Source organism: Engystomops pustulosus, chromosome 6, assembly GCF_040894005.1.
Source record: "Engystomops pustulosus chromosome 6, aEngPut4.maternal, whole genome shotgun sequence".
Classification (NCBI taxonomy): Eukaryota; Metazoa; Chordata; class Amphibia; order Anura; family Leptodactylidae; genus Engystomops; species Engystomops pustulosus.
Genome location: NC_092416.1, coordinates 136277232 through 136296658, shown reverse-complemented (window position 1 = coordinate 136296658; position 19427 = coordinate 136277232). Strand labels below are relative to the sequence as shown.

At 44.1% G+C, this 19427-nt stretch overlaps 1 protein-coding gene across 3 annotated transcripts in view; it reads right to left on the bottom strand.

Annotated features, from left to right (window-relative positions):
- Positions 1–299: 299 nt before the first annotated feature.
- Positions 300–19427, bottom strand: part of DCAKD (dephospho-CoA kinase domain containing) — a 28872-nt gene continuing 9744 nt past the window's right edge. The window contains exons 1-5 of one of the 3 annotated variants that reach the window (XM_072111215.1): positions 16862–17064; positions 12481–12594; positions 11893–12096; positions 8641–8728; positions 300–1107 (exon numbers count right to left, since the gene is read on the bottom strand). In XM_072111215.1, the coding sequence (XP_071967316.1) occupies positions 822–1107; positions 8641–8728; positions 11893–12096; positions 12481–12592 (690 nt within the window). In that variant the 5' untranslated portion in view covers positions 12593–12594; positions 16862–17064 and the 3' untranslated portion in view covers positions 300–821. The other 2 variants (XM_072111217.1, XM_072111216.1) reach the window with 2 other exon arrangements.

Here is a 19427-nt window from a genome sequence, read left to right as displayed (position 1 = left end):
AGGGAAGTAAGAAGTATGGAGACTATGACGGCCTCCATGAATAACCAAGCGGATCTCTTTACTAAAGTGTGGAGTCCTTGGGACTTGTATTGGGCGATGAACCTATAGGAACACTGCCTGTGTTCCCGGGCATGGAAGTTTTGATAGGCTTCTATTATCTGAGACCACTACCCCTCCCATCCCCTATTCCTTCCCGGATGTGTCTGTTTTGTGCTTGTGATGTTTTATGTCTTATTATGGGCAGAAAGCCCCAAAACAGTTGCTAGTAAACTCTTCAATGTTTAAAAAAGGGACTAGTTCAATCCTTTTATTGCTCAAATGTCTGTATTGCACTTATTATTGTATTTGAATGTTACAGATTAGAAATGTTACATAACCTGTAAATGTTTGTATCTTTAATATGTTTAAAATAAAAACACAGTTAAAAAAAAAAACTTAAACACTTCATGTGTGTTAGTGAAAAAATAAGCTACATTTTCTTTGCAAGGAAGACACAACTGATGAACAGATGGCAGCTACTCATCCCATTCAGCCTGTAAATCTTGTAGCTAATGTTGAGCTATGTAATAATTAAAAAATAACACAGCAAACCCTAATATTCCACATTTCTGCTATACAGCCAGCAGATGGGGCAATACAATGTCTGATGCAGAGTTTATACTGCATACATTAAGTCATTGGATGAAACATCTTAATTATAATAAATCTGGAACAAAAATTGTTAAAATCAGTTAAAAATCCATGTGAAAACATTTACAAGAGAAAAAAAAAATAAAATGTATAAATCACAGTCAGTATATTGTCCTGCACTCGGCTGGTGCTCACTGCCACATGCGTCTTAATAGGCTCCACATCAGCACCACCAGCCCGGTAGCTACTGTCACGGCAGCGATGCGAGTTGGAAGGTATCCTAGGGAAGACTTAAGTCGATGGTGGAGTTGCAGGACTTGCCGCCGTGTGCTCTCCCTGTCACCAGAGTTATCAATGACATGATCAGCCAGTGGCAATTTGCTATCAATCGGTAGCTGAGCAGCCAAACGTTTCAGGGCTCCTTCACGAGACAAGCTACTTCTCCGCATCAATCTCTCAACCTGAGTCTGGGGGTCACTGTAAAAGAGTTAAAAAAACATGTTTTTTTTTTTAATATCATACTTTAAAGGGAACCTGCCATCAGTTTTTGACCTAGCAACCTAGTTATCGGTACGTTTTTGTAGCTTTTAACCCCTACAGAGCAAACATGTTTTCCCCAAAAACCGCTATAAAGCCATTGCAAAAAAATTAAATTTAAAAAACTACCAAAGCAGCTAAGTCATGGGGGTGGTTCATGGAGTTCCTCTTTGCATCCACTTTTATGCACACATGCATGTACCTGCAGACATGCGCATGGAGCAGTGGAGTCTCCACTATGGCATCACTGTCTCTATGCGTGTGTCTGGAGCCGTGAGAAAACCTATGTTTCCGGCAACTAAATGAAAAGGGGGGAAGATGTCAGGGTGATGCATGGAGGGACTCCTTTACTTGGACAGCTCCATGAGGCACAACCATAATTTGGCAGCATCTTTGGAGTTGTGAGAGAGCTTATAGGCTACAGGAACTTGTCATTAGCTCGGTATGTCAAATCTTGATGGCAAGTTCCCTTTAAGCTGGGATATAATTGCCTGAAATTATAGGCCCTAACCTGAGCTGCACTACTGAAAGATTCTGATTACATGTTTCCAAATTTTTGTCAGGTTTACCTTCAGGGAGACTTTCTGAGAATTTAAATCACTAATATATTGAAATCTACGCATAGGGGCTCATTTACTAAGGGTCCGAACGCCGCACTTTCGTCGGGTTTCCCAAATATTTCCAATTTGCGCTGAATTGCCACGCGATCGGATTGTGTCGCATAGGCAATGTCTTTCATGCGACAGAAATGGGGGGGGTGTGGCCGGCGGTCAACCCGACAGAATCGGAAAAAACGCAGAATTTAAAAAAGCATTTTTGTTGCAAGATCAGCACTTATATGCACCGGGACGAAGAAGGTGAACTCCGGCGGACCTCGTCGCAGGACCTTAGTGAATCCCGGCAGACCTGAATCAGCGTCGGACAAATCTGCCCCATAGTGTCATTAAAATTTCTCATTTGTTTATTCTTAGGCTTTAAAACTTTAACAAACTACTTGACAATAATCATTTAAATGGGTGTTTTTAACAATTAATACGAAGCCACAGAAAAAAAAACCTACTCACTGTCCACTATATAGATGTCTGCTACTGGTGGTCTGACCTTTGGGTCCTGACCACTGTTCATTGTACCGACCATGTACAATGTAGTTACTGCTAGAGCTGGTGACTTGAATAGATAAAAAGTCTCAGTGACAAAGCCAACACAAATTATGAGGAAAGTTGTCACTAAAATCTCCTCAGGCTTTGGGCCTGACAACTACAAGCTATAATTATTATTATCTCTTTTTAATCCATTACTCAACATTTTCGCCTAAAAACAGAATAGAATAAAAAAAAATAAGAGCAAAAACTATTAAAGTGGTATAAATAAGAAGATCTGACAAGAAACTCCCCAAACTGATTGAAATTCTCCTCAACTATAAGAGGAATTTGTTAGATGTGATCATTGGCTGTGTTAGACATTTCCAGGCACAGACTCCTAATGAGCCACAGATCCTCAAAATCAATTCTCTCATTTTGCTTTCATATGTTTCTCTTTTTAACCATTGTTGTTCGAAGCAGAACTTCAAGGTCCTGCGCCCCAGTGCAGAATCTAAATAGTCCTCTGCTCCTGCCCAAATATCATATGCCACCTATAATAAAGCCTCTTTACAACCCACCGGCAACCCACTGAAGCATTCAGTGACTGATCTGTGACCAGGAAGACATGACAATGGTGAGGGAAAGTGAGCAAGAATCCCTACATCTACAGAAGCAAACAACTTGCTGCAATTTCCCACTTGCTAAGGAACAGCGAGACTCTAGGAAGCTAAGAGATAAAGGTTTTATTTAAGAAATCCTCACTGTCTTTTGTAGATTTGGAATTGGCTACAAAGGGTCTGCTCTGATCCAACCCCATCTTAAGTATATATAAATATTAACTCAAATATTAACATTGGGTTGTAATGTTGCATCTCAGCACAGCACAACACTTGGGCTTTGGGTCTACTTCATTTCCACGTGGGCATAAAGTTTATGCTGTAGACTACTGAAAACATAAGATGACTCATGTTGGAGAGTTTGTCCCCAAGACACCGAAGCGGCTTTACTAATCCGACAGTGTAAATCTAGAAAGTCGAAGACTATGTTCAGACTTTGATTTTAGCACACATTCAATGTATATGCCAAAACAAAGCTCTGGACAAACACACTTGTCCACATAGACATATACTATCAGACAGGCTCCATTATGCTATATCCAGCAGGAAACACAAGATAAAATATCATAGTAGACTGCACTATTCCATCCTGCTGTAGAAAAATGTATATGTTAAATAGAGGCTGAAATAGCCAATGGGAGTCAGATGCCACAGTATGGCCTCCATCCCAATCCTCTGCTGAATGTACACATCCCTCTGATGTAACTGTCCATATATGGACACATAATATACAGGAGTTTACCACTGTTTACTGCTAATGTTCCCTCCTTCTCCCATTTTAAAAGGGGATTGATTGAACAGGAGGACATATGCCAATGTATACTCATACAGAATGAACATACAGTGCTGACCTCCGTTGGAAGGATACATCTACTGTATATCTACAAAATAAGGAGAAAAGCAGATGTGAACATAGCCAAAGCGACAACAGAAACTTATGCTGCTTGATAAATTTGGTGCATCTTTGCATTACTGGCTCCTCAATAGCCACACTCTTCCTCCAGCCTTAGCTTGCTGTAGGGTGTCTGTAAACTGTTGACACCGTCAGTGACTGGAAGGTATATACCCCATTTGTACCCCTGAGGTCAAAAGTAAAATAACCCCAGACAAGCAAATGTAATGTCCAGACTATACTGAGCTCACGAGCTGGTAGCTTTATTTGGAATAACTTTACAACCTTATGTAATGATCGCTCCTTTCAATGCCTTCAGCTAGACTATTGGTTCCCAGAAGCAACGTCAATAAACAAATGTCTCTTTAATGAAAAGTTTGTATTTCCCAAAGGGGTGGAATCAATTGAGGTAATTAACGTCTCTAATACTAGCTAGTGAACGAAGCTGGACCTTACTTTCAGCATATAGTTGAACTAAGGTAAGAATGGCACAACTTATATGCAGGGCTGGAGTTTACTAACTGCCTATTATAATCACTGAAGGAAAATTGGAATGAAACTTCAAACAAAATGTATCCTTGACCTGCCTAAAATTTTAGTCAGGACCAGCTTTCACTCTTGGAAGACAAGTACCTATGGATTCTATCTCTGAGGATCAGTAGGAGAGGCTAACAGAATAAGGATATAAGGCTATACACTACAGGGGGCTGGCAGGTTATACACTACAGGGGGCTGGCTATATACTGCAGGGGGCCGGCAGGCTATACACTACAGGGGGCCGGCAGGCTATATACTACAGGGGGCCGGCAGGCTACACACTACAGGGGGCCGGCAGGCTACACACTACAGGGGGCCGGCAGGCTATACACTACAGGGGGCCGGCAGGCTATACACTACAGGGGGCCGGCAGGCTATACACTACAGGGGGCCGGCAGGCTATACACTACAGGGGGCCGGCAGGCTATACACTACAGGGGGCCGGCAGGCTATACCCTACAGGGGGCCGGCAGGCTATACACTACAGGGAGATGGCTACTGCAGGGGCTGTCAGGCTATATACTGCAGGGGCTGGCAGGCTATATACTACAGGGGCTGACAGGCTATACACTACACGGGGCTGGCAGGCTATACACTACAGGGGGCTGGCAGGCTATACACTACAGGGAGCTGGCAGGCTATACACTACAGGGAGCTGGCAGGCTATACACTACAGGGAGCTGGCAGGCTATACACTACAGGGAGCTGGCAGGCTATACACTACAGGGAGCTGGCAGGCTATACACTACAGGGGGCTGGCAGGCTATGCACTACAGGGGCTGGCAGGCTATGCACTACAGGGGCTGGCAGGCTATGCACTACAGGGGCTGGCAGGCTATACACTACAGGGAGCTGGCAGGCTATGCACTACAGGGGGCTGGCAGGCTATGCACTACAGGGGCTGGCGGGCTATACACTACAGGGGGCTGGCAGGCTATACACTACAGGGGGCTGGCAGGCTTTATACTACAGCGGGTGGCAGGCTATATACTACAGCGGCTGGCAGGCTACATACGACAGCGGCTGGCAGGCTATATATGCTACAGGGGACTGGCAGGCTATACGCTACAGGGGGCTAGCAGGCTATAAACTACAGGGGGCTGGCAGGCTATACACTACAGGGGGCTGGCTGGCTATATACTACAGGGGCTGGAAGGCTATATACTACAGGGGCTGGAAGGCTATATACTACAGGGGCAGGCAGGCTACATACACTACAGGGGCAGGCAGGCTACATACACTACAGGGGCAGGCAGGCTATATACACTACGGGGGCAGGCAGGCTATACACTAAAGAGGGCTGGCAGGCTATACACTACAGGGGGATGGATGGTTATACACTACAGGGGGCTGGCAGGCTATACACTACAGGGGTTTGGCAGGCTATACATTACAGGGGGCTGGCAGGCTATACACTACAGGGCCTGGAAGGCTATATACTACAGGGGGCTGGCAGGCTATATGCTAGAGGGAGCTGGCAGGCTGTATGATAGATGGGGCTGGCAGGCTATATACTACAGGGGGCTGTCTGGATATATACTACAGAGGGCTGGTTATAAACTGCAGGACTGTGACCACTGCATTTCCCGCCCTCGGCTTAAACACGAGGCAATAGGTTTTTCCAGGATTTTGTGTTTAAATTAGGGGTCTCGGCTTATACTCGCGTATTTGCATTAACTAAAACTCTATCCAAATCAGCAATTCATAGAACCAGTGAGCTACTGATCTGCTGTGTAGCCGGACTCTCCAAGGAAGATGATTTTTAAGCCACTTGCAGGGGTATCGATCAGTGGCGTACTCCTTTCTAAACTCTTAACTGGTTACCTCTAAAGGTTTGTGGTTTTCTAATGGCAAAATCTCCTAAACCTCACACATTTTTCCAAGATACATTAGAATTGTTATACGTCCGTTCCTCTGGGCTTGAGGTGTTTCCAGAGAATACATCTAAAATACATGTCTAGGTGAGCACACAGCATTTACTGCTGCCTTTTCACATTCTGCCTCCATGAACACAGTAGTGCTGTGTTGTAAGCTCTGCTTACAGTCAAATGTTTCATGCCTACTAACATGTATCAGACTTTTTCCAATGCAGACAATTCCTTATAAAAGACAACTCTACTGGTCTAGATCTAAATTAGAGAGCAATGTATGATCACTAGATTTTTTCAGAAATAATTTAAACTCCATTGATCAACATTTGATGTATTTTTTGTAAGGGGTACTCGAGTATAAGCCAACTGGAGTATAAGCCAAGGTCCGTAATTTTACCACAAAAAAACTTGGAAAACCTATTGACTTGAGTATAAGCCGAGGGTGGGAAATGCACAGCCTCTCAGTATATAGCTAGCAAGCCCCCAGTAGTATATAGCCTGCCAGTCCCCTGTAGCATATAGCCTGCCAGTCCCCTGTAGCATAGAGCCAGCCAGCCCCCTTTAGTATACAGCCAGTCCCCTTTACTATACAGCCACCTCCCTTTACTATACAGCCAGCCAGCCCCCTTTACTACATAGCCAGCAAATCCCCTTTACTATACAGAAAACCAGCCCCATTTACCATACAGCCATCCAGCCCCATTTACTATACAGCCAGCCCTCGTGTAGTATACAGCCAGCCCCCGTTTGCCCAGCACAAAAAAAAAATAACCTTACATACTCACCTTCTGGCGGTACCCGATGCTCGGCGCAGCTACGCAATGTTCCCGTCCCGTGGCTCCTCTTTTTTCTTCTCTCTGCTTTAACAGGCAGCAGAGAAGCGTCCTATGACATTATCAGAGGTGACAACACCGCATCATAGTGTGCACCGGGCGGCAGAGTGAGTACTTAAGGTTATGTATAAGGAGTTGTGTATAAGCCGAGGTGAGTATATTCGGTAGACCATGCCGCTAGAACAGCGTTTTCCAATATTACCAAAATAAAACCTTTATGTTGCAAAAAAAGGTGATGATTATAATTACAAAACAGCAATGACTGTAGATTAACTAAATTATCTGAAGGCTAGAACAGTCACTAATCGGTAGTAAGTGCACAGGCCATTGCTTTGAATGACTTCAGCACATCTGCAGCCACAGGACATCACTAGTTCTGTGACTGTTGTGGGTTTCTGGGCCATGAATGTCACCAAAGATTTTCCAGTGGTTTTCTATTGCGTTTAGATCTGAACTCTGAGCTGTCCATTTTATTGTTTTAATGTTTTCTGTTTCAAGGAACTGCTTTTCTGGTTTTGCCGTGTGACACGGGGCATTGAGTGAACAACGCAAGGAAAGAACCACGTTTTGTTTGAGATGGTTCTGATTAACACTTGCATTCACTCTGCCATGTTGCAGGTCCAACTCCCGCAGCAGAAAACATTGCCAAAACCATGAAACTTCCTCCAGAAACTGAACTAGAAACCAATTCCAGTTGAAACAATTACCCATGGAGATTCTCCGTATTACCCTGTCCTCTCTTTCAAGGGCGACCACCCTTCTTGGGGAACTTGAATGAGTTTGTGATGTTGTAAAGATGCAATATTCTACAAATCAAAGACTTGAAATGACAAACTTCTCTTGCTCTGGCTGCGTGGGTCACCTCTTTTGGCCTTTATCTAGACAACCTGCTCAGTCACTTTGGAATGACAGACCATTTTACCAAAGTCAGTGAAAAACTAGAAAGTCAGACTGCCAGTTAAATAGGGTTTGGCAGGTAATTAAGGAAAATAATTAGCAACAGGTGCCACATTAACACCAATAACTTGCAGGTATCTGAAAGTGCTCTCTAATTTCGATCAGTGTCTGTTTACATTTTTATTCTGTGCTTTAACATATATACAATTTATAAAATTAAAATACTACTTTTTCACTAATTTTAGGATGTATATTTACATAGGACTATATAATGACCTTCACATTTAGGAAATTGTGGGCTGAGCTCCAGTGTAAATATATATATATATATATATATATATATATATATATATATATATATATATATATATATTATATATACAGGCAGTCCCCGGGTTACATACAAGATAGGGACTGTAGGTTTGTTCGTAAGTTGAATTTGTATGTAAGTCGAAACTGTATATTTTATCATTGTAGTTCCCGACAATTTTTTTTTTTGCCCCAGTGACAATTGGAGTTTCAAATTTTTTTGCTGTAATAGGACCAAGAATTATCAATAAAGCTTCATTGCAGACAATTTTAAGCTGATTATTGCAGTCTGGGACTATTTTAAAGCATCCAGAGAGCTTCACCAGAGGTCACAGTGGGCAGAGGGGTCTGTCTGTAAGTCGGGTGTCCTTAAGTAGGGGACCGCCTGTACACACACATTCAGATATATTTAATTAACCACCCAACCCTACTTACCAGTAAACAAGAACAGTGTGTTTCATGTAGCGTGTCATGGTCTTGGACTCAAACAGCAATGGGATGTCAAGAATCACATATTTGTATCCTAAAGAAATCCAAAATATATATTAGTGCCATCACTATTCACACCAATGATCATATCTTAAAAGATCTACCTAATGGTAGATGCTCACTACTCACCTCCCTGTCCCATCCCCATAGGCAATAATCTTATTTTAGTATGTTTTAGAACGCCAACATTTGGTAGAAAAATAGCATTCGTTCAGGCCATGTGTTTGACACCTGTGTTATATTTGTGCAAATTTCAATATAAGAAGTTTTAAGAAAACTGAAGACTACAGGCATTTATTTACATTTGCCTAAGAGTAAATTAGGCTGTAATCTACTGTATATACTTAAGTATAAGCCGACCCGAGTATAAGGCTAGACCACCAATTTTAATACAAAAAAACTGGGGAAAAACTATTGACTCCAGTATAAGCCTAGGGTGGGAAATGCACTGGTCACAGCCCCCCCAATATATAGCCTGCCAGCTCATGCCCCCGGTATATAGCCAGAAGCACCTTGCCTCCAATATATGTCCAGCAGCCGCTATCCCCCAGTATATAGTCAACAGCCCCTGCCCCCCAGTATATAGCCTGCAGCCCCTGTCACCCCTTATATAGCCTGAAGCCCTTACCCACCCAGTATATAGCCATCAGACCCTGTCCCCCAGTATATAGCCTGCAGCCCCTGTCACCCCTTATATAGCCTGAAGCCCTTACCCACCCAGTATATAGCCATCAGACCCTGTCCCCCAGTATATAGCCTGCTTTCCCTGCCCCCCCCCCCCCCACAGCATACAGCCTGCTTCCCCTGCCCCTAATATATAGCCATTGGCTCCTGTCCCGCCAGTATATAGCCAGCAGCCCCTTCCCCCCCAGTATATAGCCTGTAGGTGCTGCCCCAGGTATATATCCTGTAGCTTCCTCCTTGAGATATACCCAGCCTATAAGGAAAGAATAATCTGTACTTACCTTCTGACGCCCCCCGGCTTGTCCTCCTCCATACATCGATGCTCCGGCATCGGCTCCGTATCTCTGCGTGGTCCGTTGCACGCACCATGACATAAGCCGCTCGCTGACATCATAGTGTGTGCCGATAGCAGCGCACACATTAGAATGTCAGTGTGCGGCTGACATCATGGTGCGTGCCACCGACAGCGCGCCAATATGGAGCATCAATGTATGGAAGACGACATGTCGGGGGGGGGGGGGGGGGTTGAAGGGCGTCGTCAGGGGCGTTTACTCAATAAACTCGAACATAAGCCGAGTTAGGGGTTTTCAGCACTTTTTTTGTGCTGAAAAACTCACCTTATACTCAAGTATATATGGCAAGTTTTTTCTAGTTTGTCTTTGTGCAGTTTTTCTACAATACACTTTTGATAAATCTGCCCCATTGTGGCTAGGTATATATCATTTCATCCACAGAACACCACTTCATCCTATTATACAGGACAGGTACAATGGGCAGCAGACAGCCAATAATATCTCCATTTAAAAAGGTCTCCCATTTCCCAGTGCTGTAGTACCCCACACAAGATCTACGGACACCCTATTATTCTCACCCTACAAAAACCTTTTCCGTAATATAATAGAGCTTCTTATCTGCATAGACTGACATATTGTTTATATAATAAGCCTCAGAATCTTTGGGGAGAAGGAAAATATTCCGCCAGGCGTCTTCAGACTTTGATTTTATCGTGTTTGGAAAAGAAGAAAAGACACATCTCCTTTCATGTCCCGGTAGGTTTCATGACATTTGTCACCCTCATCTTCTTTAAAGGTGTTTTGTATTTCTGGGTGGATCATTTAAAATTCATCATGTACTAGATTGGAAAAGGTTAGTGCAGCATAACAGTAATGGGATAACTGAAAGTGCTATGTGCCTAGGATTAGGACAGATTACCCCAATCAATATTTTTTTGCATAGTTAATAGTTAATAGTTTCATTGTAAAGTGTTAATGCACCAAAATTTTTTGACATAAGATGGAAATGTTTTAGAAGATAGTATTGTGTCTACAGGTGCTGGGATCCCTATTGACTAAATAATAATAATGTGCTCCCCATCAGAGGTTGCATTAACGTCCCCCCAAAATAATGTGTAAAAGTATGCTTGGCAATTATTCCCTGTAGCACACAGGTTGAGCGGTTCGGCGCACGCTGCAAAAGAGGGAAATGTCAGTAGCTCGACCCAGAGCGAGAGCGCCGGCCCTGGGGGAGACACGCGGGCTGAACTCTATGTATAGTGAGTGTGCTGTGTGTGTAGTGAGAGTGTTGTGTGTGTAGTGAGTGTGCTGTGCGTGCCGTGAGTGTGCTGTGCGTGCAGTGAGTGTGCTGTGCGTGCAGACGGGGTGAGTGTGCTGTGTGCAGTGAGTGAGTGTGTGTGCTCTGTGCAGTGAGTGAGTGTGTGTGCTCTGTGCAGTGAGTGAGTGTGTGTGCTCTGTGCAGTGAGTGCGAGTGTGCTGTGTGTTTTGAGTGTGCGGTGTGTGTTCTGTGTGTAGTGAGTGTGTGTGTGCTGTGAGTAGTGGGTGTGTGTGCTGTGTGCAGTGAGTGTGTGCAGTGTGTAGTTAATGTGTGTAGTGAGTGTGCGGTGTGTGTGCTGTGTGCAGTGATTGTGTGTGGTGTGCAGTGAGTGTGTGCTGTGTGTAGTTAATGTGTGTAGTGAGTGTGTGGGTGCTGTGTGCAGTGATTTTGTGTGGTGTGCAGTGAGTGTGTGCGGTGTGTAGTTAATGTGTGTAGCAAGTGTGAGGTGTGTATGCTGTGTGCAGTGATTGTGTGTGGTGTGCAGTGAGTGTGTGCGGTGTGTAGTGAGTGTGCTGTGAAGATGATTTTCATGTATAAATAGCTTATATTAACATTATATACAGCTAGGAGTTAAATATTTGTATTACAGAAAATGTAATACTCCTCCTTGGCTAAAAATACTCCCCAAAAATAGTAAGAGGAGTATTATTACCCTTCTGTAAAAATGTTAGTGCGGCCTCTGCTCCCCAGTAAGCTTGTATTAGATGTTCTTGGTTTTAAACATAAATCCAGACATCTCTCCTTAGTAAGGATGCATTCTCGGATAACATGCAGGGGACAAATCCGCAGCCATGAGTCTCTACTAGTAGTCTATCTCAATAAAAACAAAGGGAACTCACCGTTGGAGAGCACGAGGACCTTACAGTTATGTACAAAAACATATGAGATACATGTTCTACTCACCCAGGAAGAAGTAACAGAGCGTCTGTCTCAGCATAGCCCTGCGTATTGGAGGGTGTGTGATGGAATTGAGTAGGGCCCTCTTTTCAGGATTGGAAAAGATAATAGCGGCCATCTTGTCTCTATCGAGTTCCCCATTCTTTAACAGTACTTCCTCTCCAAAGTGGAATACAATCTGACTGTGAGCTGGGGTTCCCAGCTGCACAACTGCAAGACAAACGGAGGACAACAGTCAGCAAGCGCCCCAACTCTAACTCAATCTATAAGAAGAAACCAGAAAACTGGAGTAATTTGCACCTGAAATGTTGTGCGCACATTCATTGAAGGTTTTAGACCATTTTTAGGCATTTTTCCAACTCATCTAAAAAAGGGACGCATCAGAAAATTGCCTGTGCGCCAGAAAATTCAATGTTTTGGAGCAGCAAACTAGACCAACTAATAGGAGGTGCAAAGTATGACCGGTTTTATACTGAAGAAAACTGTCTAATTCTACTCTGCACTGGTCTACTATTTAACAAAACTTATTTTCTGCACTACATTAAATGAATCTGATTACAAGTGTCATCAGGCATTATACATTAAGATACCTACCTTGTCTGGCTATGACATCTGCATCAATCACTGCACAGCCTAGTTCTCTGAGGATTGATACAACTGTGCTTTTACCAGATGCAATCCCCCCAGACAAGCCCACCAGGAACATGGCTAGAATGAAAAGAACCATAAAAGTGACAAATGTTTTACAAGAAGGTAAAGGTTTTATAAAGACTGCATGCAGAAGTCTGAAACTGTAAGTGTACCTAAAGGCCCTTTATAGATGCACTGAATAACTTGTTCTATAGTGGATCTGTGCTCTTTTATGTACAAGGCACAAACTTAACTTATTACCTGCATTATTGCAATGCTGGAACTTCCTCAGCTTAATAAGTAAGGGGTTTTCAAAGATTGCATAACAATCCTGAGATTGTTGTTGATCGTGAGAACAGGGGACCCCTGGTACCCCAAATCAACAGAGAAGCTGTTTACATGTGTCCTGCTGCTCTATTCATCTCTATGTTTCCAACAGAGGTAGGCGGGTGGCATAGTGAGCAGTAATGTGTATCTCCAACCTGCTGATTCATTCATTTGTGGTATAACAGACCCCCATTCTCATGATCCGTGGGAGTCCCACTACTGGGACCCCCATCAAGTAGCAAACTACCCACTATCCTGTAGATTTAAAAAAAAACCTGCAGTGCAAGGATTTTAGACCTCCTGCCCACAAGTCTTTTTCTTGTACGGGTCCAATGCAATCCAACATTGCGTTGGAATCAGACTAAACTCTGACACATAGCTGTTCAATAGATCTTTTCACACTGTGCGTCTGAGTTGCGATGCGTCAGTAGAGCAGTGAGCATGACCTTCTTTGAAAATAATGCTCATTGAAGACTATGGGTGCCGAGGCCCGCCGGAATGCACTGAAGTTCACCGGCCTATTCCTGGTGAAGGTAAGCGTGAGTCCCGCGACACTTTTTTTTTTTTTTAAATGCAGTGATTTCTCCGAATCCGTCGGGTTATCGTTCGGCCACGCTCCCGATTTCCGTTGCGTGCATGCCAGGGCCAATGCGCCACAATCCGATCACGTGCGCCAAAGTCCCGGGGCAATACAGGGAAAATCGGCGCAAATCGGAAATATTCGGGTAACACGTCGGGAAAACATGAATCGGGCCCTTAGTAAATGACCCCCAATGTTGCACTGAAATCAGACTGAATTCGGAACACAATGGGGCTTATTTAATAAGCGTCCTGCAGCTGCATTTCTGTCAGGTTTTCCGACATTTTCGGGGATCACGCTGCTGGGACAGGCATTTAGAAGGGGATTGTGTCGCACGCGATGGGATTTTGGCACATCGGTGCCGGCTTTCATGCGGGCCGTCAGTCGATCCGACTGATTCGGACAGAGTGCAGGATTTAACAGTAAAATTGTGTCACAAGACAATGCACTTACATGCACCGGGAAGAAGGGAACTCAGGTGGACTCAGGTGAAACGACACATGCAGGAAATCTGGCGCACAATCTTTGTGAATCACGGGAGAGTTAATTCTCGTCGCACACTCCGGAACGGGGAACGCGCAGGTAAGAAAATGTTCCCCAATATGATCAAACTCAAACTGTTTTCACTAAGCAAAGTTGTGCTATTTGCAACACGTTTGTGGGCAAGGGGCCTTAAAGGGAACCTGTCACCAGGGACCTCATTTTCACTTAAGACAGGTTGCAGAAGTCCAATACACCTACATATGTCTTTCCGCTTTCTCAAAGCATTTGTGCTACAATATAATTGTTTGTTTTAACCTGTCTTCCTGACAAAATCCTGTACTGCTCCTCCCTGCCAAACTTATGTCAGCTCACCAGGCTGTGACCTCTGTTCCTTTGAAGGAGCACAAAGGTGGGGGCTGAGAGCTGAGGAGTCTGCAACACAGACAAGTCACATATTGGTTTTTGAAATGCAGCCAAACCAAAGCCCAACCCCTAGGACTTTACAGAGGATTTTGTCAGGGAGCAAAGTTAGTTATAACATACAATTATATTGTAATGCAAATGCTTAGAGCAAGCAGAAAAACAAATCTGCAATGCAGCTGTAATGGACTTCTAATGGAGGGCTACATACTTACAAACCATAGCAAAAACAATTACATTTCATGCTCAGCTTCAACAGCTGATACATGATGCTACATTCTATTTGTTTTTTTGTGGCCAAAGAAGGACTCTGTATAGATATGAGAGCAGTGATGACTAGGGGACAGAAATAGCTTCCCCAAAGTAGCAAATATCTCTACAAAGGAAAGTTTTCAGATATCTACTTTCAATCCCAGAAACTAAGCTGGATAATTCTGCAGCACAAGAACAGATTCACAAGAGGAAGACTGCACGTTGCCACTGGAAACTTGTCCTACTTTACAGGTGAGTGGTAACTGCAACTTTCGAACTGCTGCCTTATCAGGATTTTCTCATCAGACCATGCAGACTGCTGTTGTTGTTAGGGTACATTCACTTCTTCCTTCCTTCTGCTGAGTGGCAAACACACTAAGTGGAAGCCATTGGAGCCTACGAGGGACCGATGCAACAGTACATCCATCCCCTGACCTCCGCCGAGTGTATGCGCATATAGCGACAGTAACATCATCAGCAGCCAATCACTGTCTCCCTATGTTCACTCCTCCCACTATAAGAGGGACCGGTGGAACAGGGCGCTGTATGCCATTGTAGCTCTCTAATGTAAGAAAACATCATGAATTCTCGTGACATATCATTACAATGGAGGCAAATAAACGTGATGTGAACCTCGTATGGCAAAAAGGTTTTGTTCAACCCTCAGTAACCGTTTGTAGGGGTGTCACCGCTGCAGCATGTGCCACCTCCTCTGTATTGTTGGCATGGCTTCTTTCTCTTAACTCTGCCAGGGCTAATGTGTATAGGACTGAATCACTCTACTGCTCCATCAATAGAGTACCATAGAATAACTCCTGCATTGATCTGGAACTGATCAGTTGTCAGATTGGTCTACATTTGCTGCATGAGTTTGGCATTTAAAAAGACTGAGGCTGGGTTCACATCACATTAATTGCCATACGTTGTAAGGGCATGTCAGGAGGATTCTGACATATCCCAGTGTACAGAGACCATACTGCCCTGAGCGGCTACCAATCTGTCCTAATATGGACAGTGACATCACCGGGTCCTCTCTCCTGCAGAACGATGAGAGAGATGCAATGCGCTGCATCTGCCCATAGCCTCCGCTGAACGCATGCGTCGCGCAGCCAGAGGCTGCAGGATGAATAGATGTAGCTTGCTATGTCTTTCCATCCTGCATTTTTTGATGGACAGAACTATGCCTTTGTCTGCCACTATTCGCTTTCCCGTCGTATACTCTTAGTGTATACAAAAAAACATGATGTGAACCAAGCCTAAGCAAAAATGTCAAAAATCTGTTGCACAGCTACACTTCTACAAATTTTTAAACGGACTGAGGGTGATGTCACATGTGGCGTTTTGAACGCGTTTTTGGCATGTTTTTAAGCAGTCCGTCAAGAAACACTGTTTTTTAAAAACGCATCCGTTTTTGACAGGTTTGACCTATTATCTTAATTCAAACTGGTCAAAAACTCATGCGGTTTTTGACGGGTTGCTGAAAAACGGGCCAAAAACGTATGCGATCCGCTAGACCCCCGCCCCCTGTGCGCTAGCGTGATGGCACACGTGGCGTTTTGAACGTGTTTTTGTCCCGTTTTTAAGCAGTCTGTCAAAAACAGCATGCATTTTTTGAAAACACATCCGTTTTTGACAGGTTTGACCAATTATCTTAATTCAAACTGGTCAAAAACGCATACATTTTCAACACATGCGGTTTTTGACAGATTGCTTAAAAACGGGCCAAAAACGCATTCAAAATGCCACGTGTGCCATCACTCTGAGGGCGAGTTCACACGTTGCGCTTTGGTTGTGTTTGAAACGCATTACAATAGCTGATGAGGGGTAATTTGCCTAATTACATTACCGCTTACATTTACGATGCGTTTTGTAAACGGAAATGTTAACAGTGATGTAATTAGGCAGATCACCTCTCCTCAGCTGCTGTATATGCGTTTCAAACGCAATGAAAACGCTGGTCAAAAAACGCAAAGTGTGAACGCGCCCTAAGACAGGTGTTTGCTCAGCCGGGCTGTAGCCTGGGTGGGCATACAGCCGATACAGGAGGGAGGATGTGTGTGCCCTCCTAACCTCTCCGCACGGTAATACAGACAGGTCCTAGATTGTAGCCCATGCTCAGCTGTATATAGTAAGGTCACTCCATGTCACACACAGATATGTAGCTGCAGCTGGGTGACCACTCCACCTCCATACTACTGCATTGTCTGCAGCCACACATAGTGAAACCCACACATCTCCCAGTGGTCGCCTAATTAACCCTACCCCGAATCACGGGCCACTTACCACCTGCCCTATGCCAGCCCTCGCTTCAGTCACCTCCTGCCATCGCGCTCTGTGATTGGCTCCCAGCTTACAGGCAACGAATAGTAACCGGTGTTACTGGACATCACTACTGGCAAGAAGAACGAGACTTCCGCGTGTGATCCCCTACTTCCGCCCGGAGAGGATGAGCTTTTCTGGCGGTTTCCTGGTTACAGAAGGCGTCTGTGTGACCCTAGTGTGGCCTGCGGAAACCGCAAATCAGCGGCGAATGCGGGGAGAGGTCACAAGGGGGCGCAGTGCAGCCCGGAGCACGTGATAGGGATCAGCCATAGTGATCTGTGTTCCCTAGTGGTCATGTACTGACCACGTAACCGAGTTATAGTCTTATTGATTTGGCTAAACTCCATCCTCCTGAAGAAGCACGTCCTCACCAGTGATGGGAAACAGCTTCGGCAGAGTAGGCGCCCTATGGCATCTGCACTGCCGCGTTCACACCATGCGCTTTGCTTACATGCTGAAAATCAGTACGAGTGCATCAGGAGTAAAAGAATAAAAACATTTGGTTTTAGGTTTAACCACATCCGTATTTGATGAGGAGTACCTCCCGGTGCGCTTCAAAACGCAAGCCAAGCGCATGTGAATGTATAGTATTTAGCTGCCCCAAAGTGACTGGGCTACAGGTCCTGAGTAAGAAAGTAAAGTATTAACTCCTATTTTTTTTTTTACATTTTTTGTTTGTTTTGAACTGACAATAAAATGATTATAAAAGTATCCTCTACAGACCCCTGATACTACAATGTGAAATGTTACTTTATATGGGAAGGCACTGCCACACGCATCTGTGTTTTGGCCAAGCCCTCTCCCACTTGAGTTTTGGATGTGACAAATAACGTGACAAAACCGCCATGTGGGAACGCTGGCTAATGCGCTGCAGAATGGGATGGTGCAATATAAAGATTTATTATTACTACTTAACAATAGGGAATGAAAACTTTAACACATATTATATACAATGATGGATTACAGAGTTTACCATATCATTGAAACACAAAGTGATCTTTGGGTGCACAAAACATTTCGGATTTATTCCTAGCTAAGAGTTCCTGGACTCTTGATAGGTGGACAGGGATCTGGTGTTGCTGGCCTTGGCCAAGAACTTCACACTAGTAGTTGTACCCTGAACTCTCCATATACTATGAAAAACCAGGGCTACACCTCCATTTAGCAGAACCCAGGACCAATGGATGTCAGGGTGTAGACGGACAGGATCCTATTATCTTCCCGCTAAGCCTTATTCATGGAGGGTTGAAAAAGATAAGAAAGGAAATTGGATATAATACATAAATGAAATTTAATAAATATAGTTTATTATACCTGTAAGTAGGAAGTGATCCTAATGGACCCTGTCTCTGGCATATGCCCATCAAAGACTATAAAGAACATTCCTAAACATATGACCATCTGATCCTTCAACTTATTCCAATACTAGCCACTGCAACTCGGACACCGTATGATTCTTTGTGTCAATTTTATGTGTTTTGTCAAGATGTATGCCGTTGTGTAGGTGTCCAAAGACAAGTAACAAAGATTTGAAAAATTTCCAGATTATTGTCATGGACTTTGTCACTTTTATGAAGGCATATGCAGCGTTGTACATATGTGATAAATGTGATTGAAAAAGATATATAAAGAATATTTGGATAAGTGTCGATAACTTGATATAGATAGGTAGCCCCAGCACACGCCCATAGTATATAGATAGGTAGCCCCAGCACACGCCCACAGTATATAGAAAGGTATCCCCAGCACACGCCCACAGTATATAGATAGGTATCCCCAGCACACGCCCGCAGTATATAGATAGGTATCCCCAGCACACGACCATAATATATAGATAGGTATCCCCAGCACACGCCCGCAGTATATAGATAGGTGTGCCCAGCACACGCCCACAGTATGTAGATAGGTATCCCCAGCACACGCCCACAGTATATAGATAGGTATCCCCAGAACACGCCTGCAGCATATAGAAAGGTATCCCCAGCACACGCCCACAGTATATAGATATGTATCCCCAGCACATGCCCACAGTATATAGATAGGTATCCCCAGCACACGCCCACAGTATATAGATAGGTATCCCCAGCACACACCCACAGTATATAGATAGGTATCCCCAGCACACACCCGCAGTATATAGAGAGGTAGCCCTAAAACATGCCCCCTGGGGCAGTGGGTGGCAGCCGGCGCCCAACATTTCCTCTACCGCGTAGCGCTCGGGGCAATTGGCCGTCCTGCCCGGTGAAAGAAATGGGCCTGATGAGCATAAATTAAAACTGACCAATCAGGAGAAAGATTATGCACATTAGAGTATAAAATCCTGCACGCAATGACCCCCCAACCCCAGTATATAGACCTGTTAGATTTAGGACCAAATTACTTAACCATACAAGGATAAGTTCTAGTGTATAATTATACATGAAATGGATGAATCAGATGTATACGTTTCTGATTATCATTGGCTCAAATGTAAAAATGACGCATGTAATGGGTTATCCATGGGAGGCTGATTACTCATATAACATGT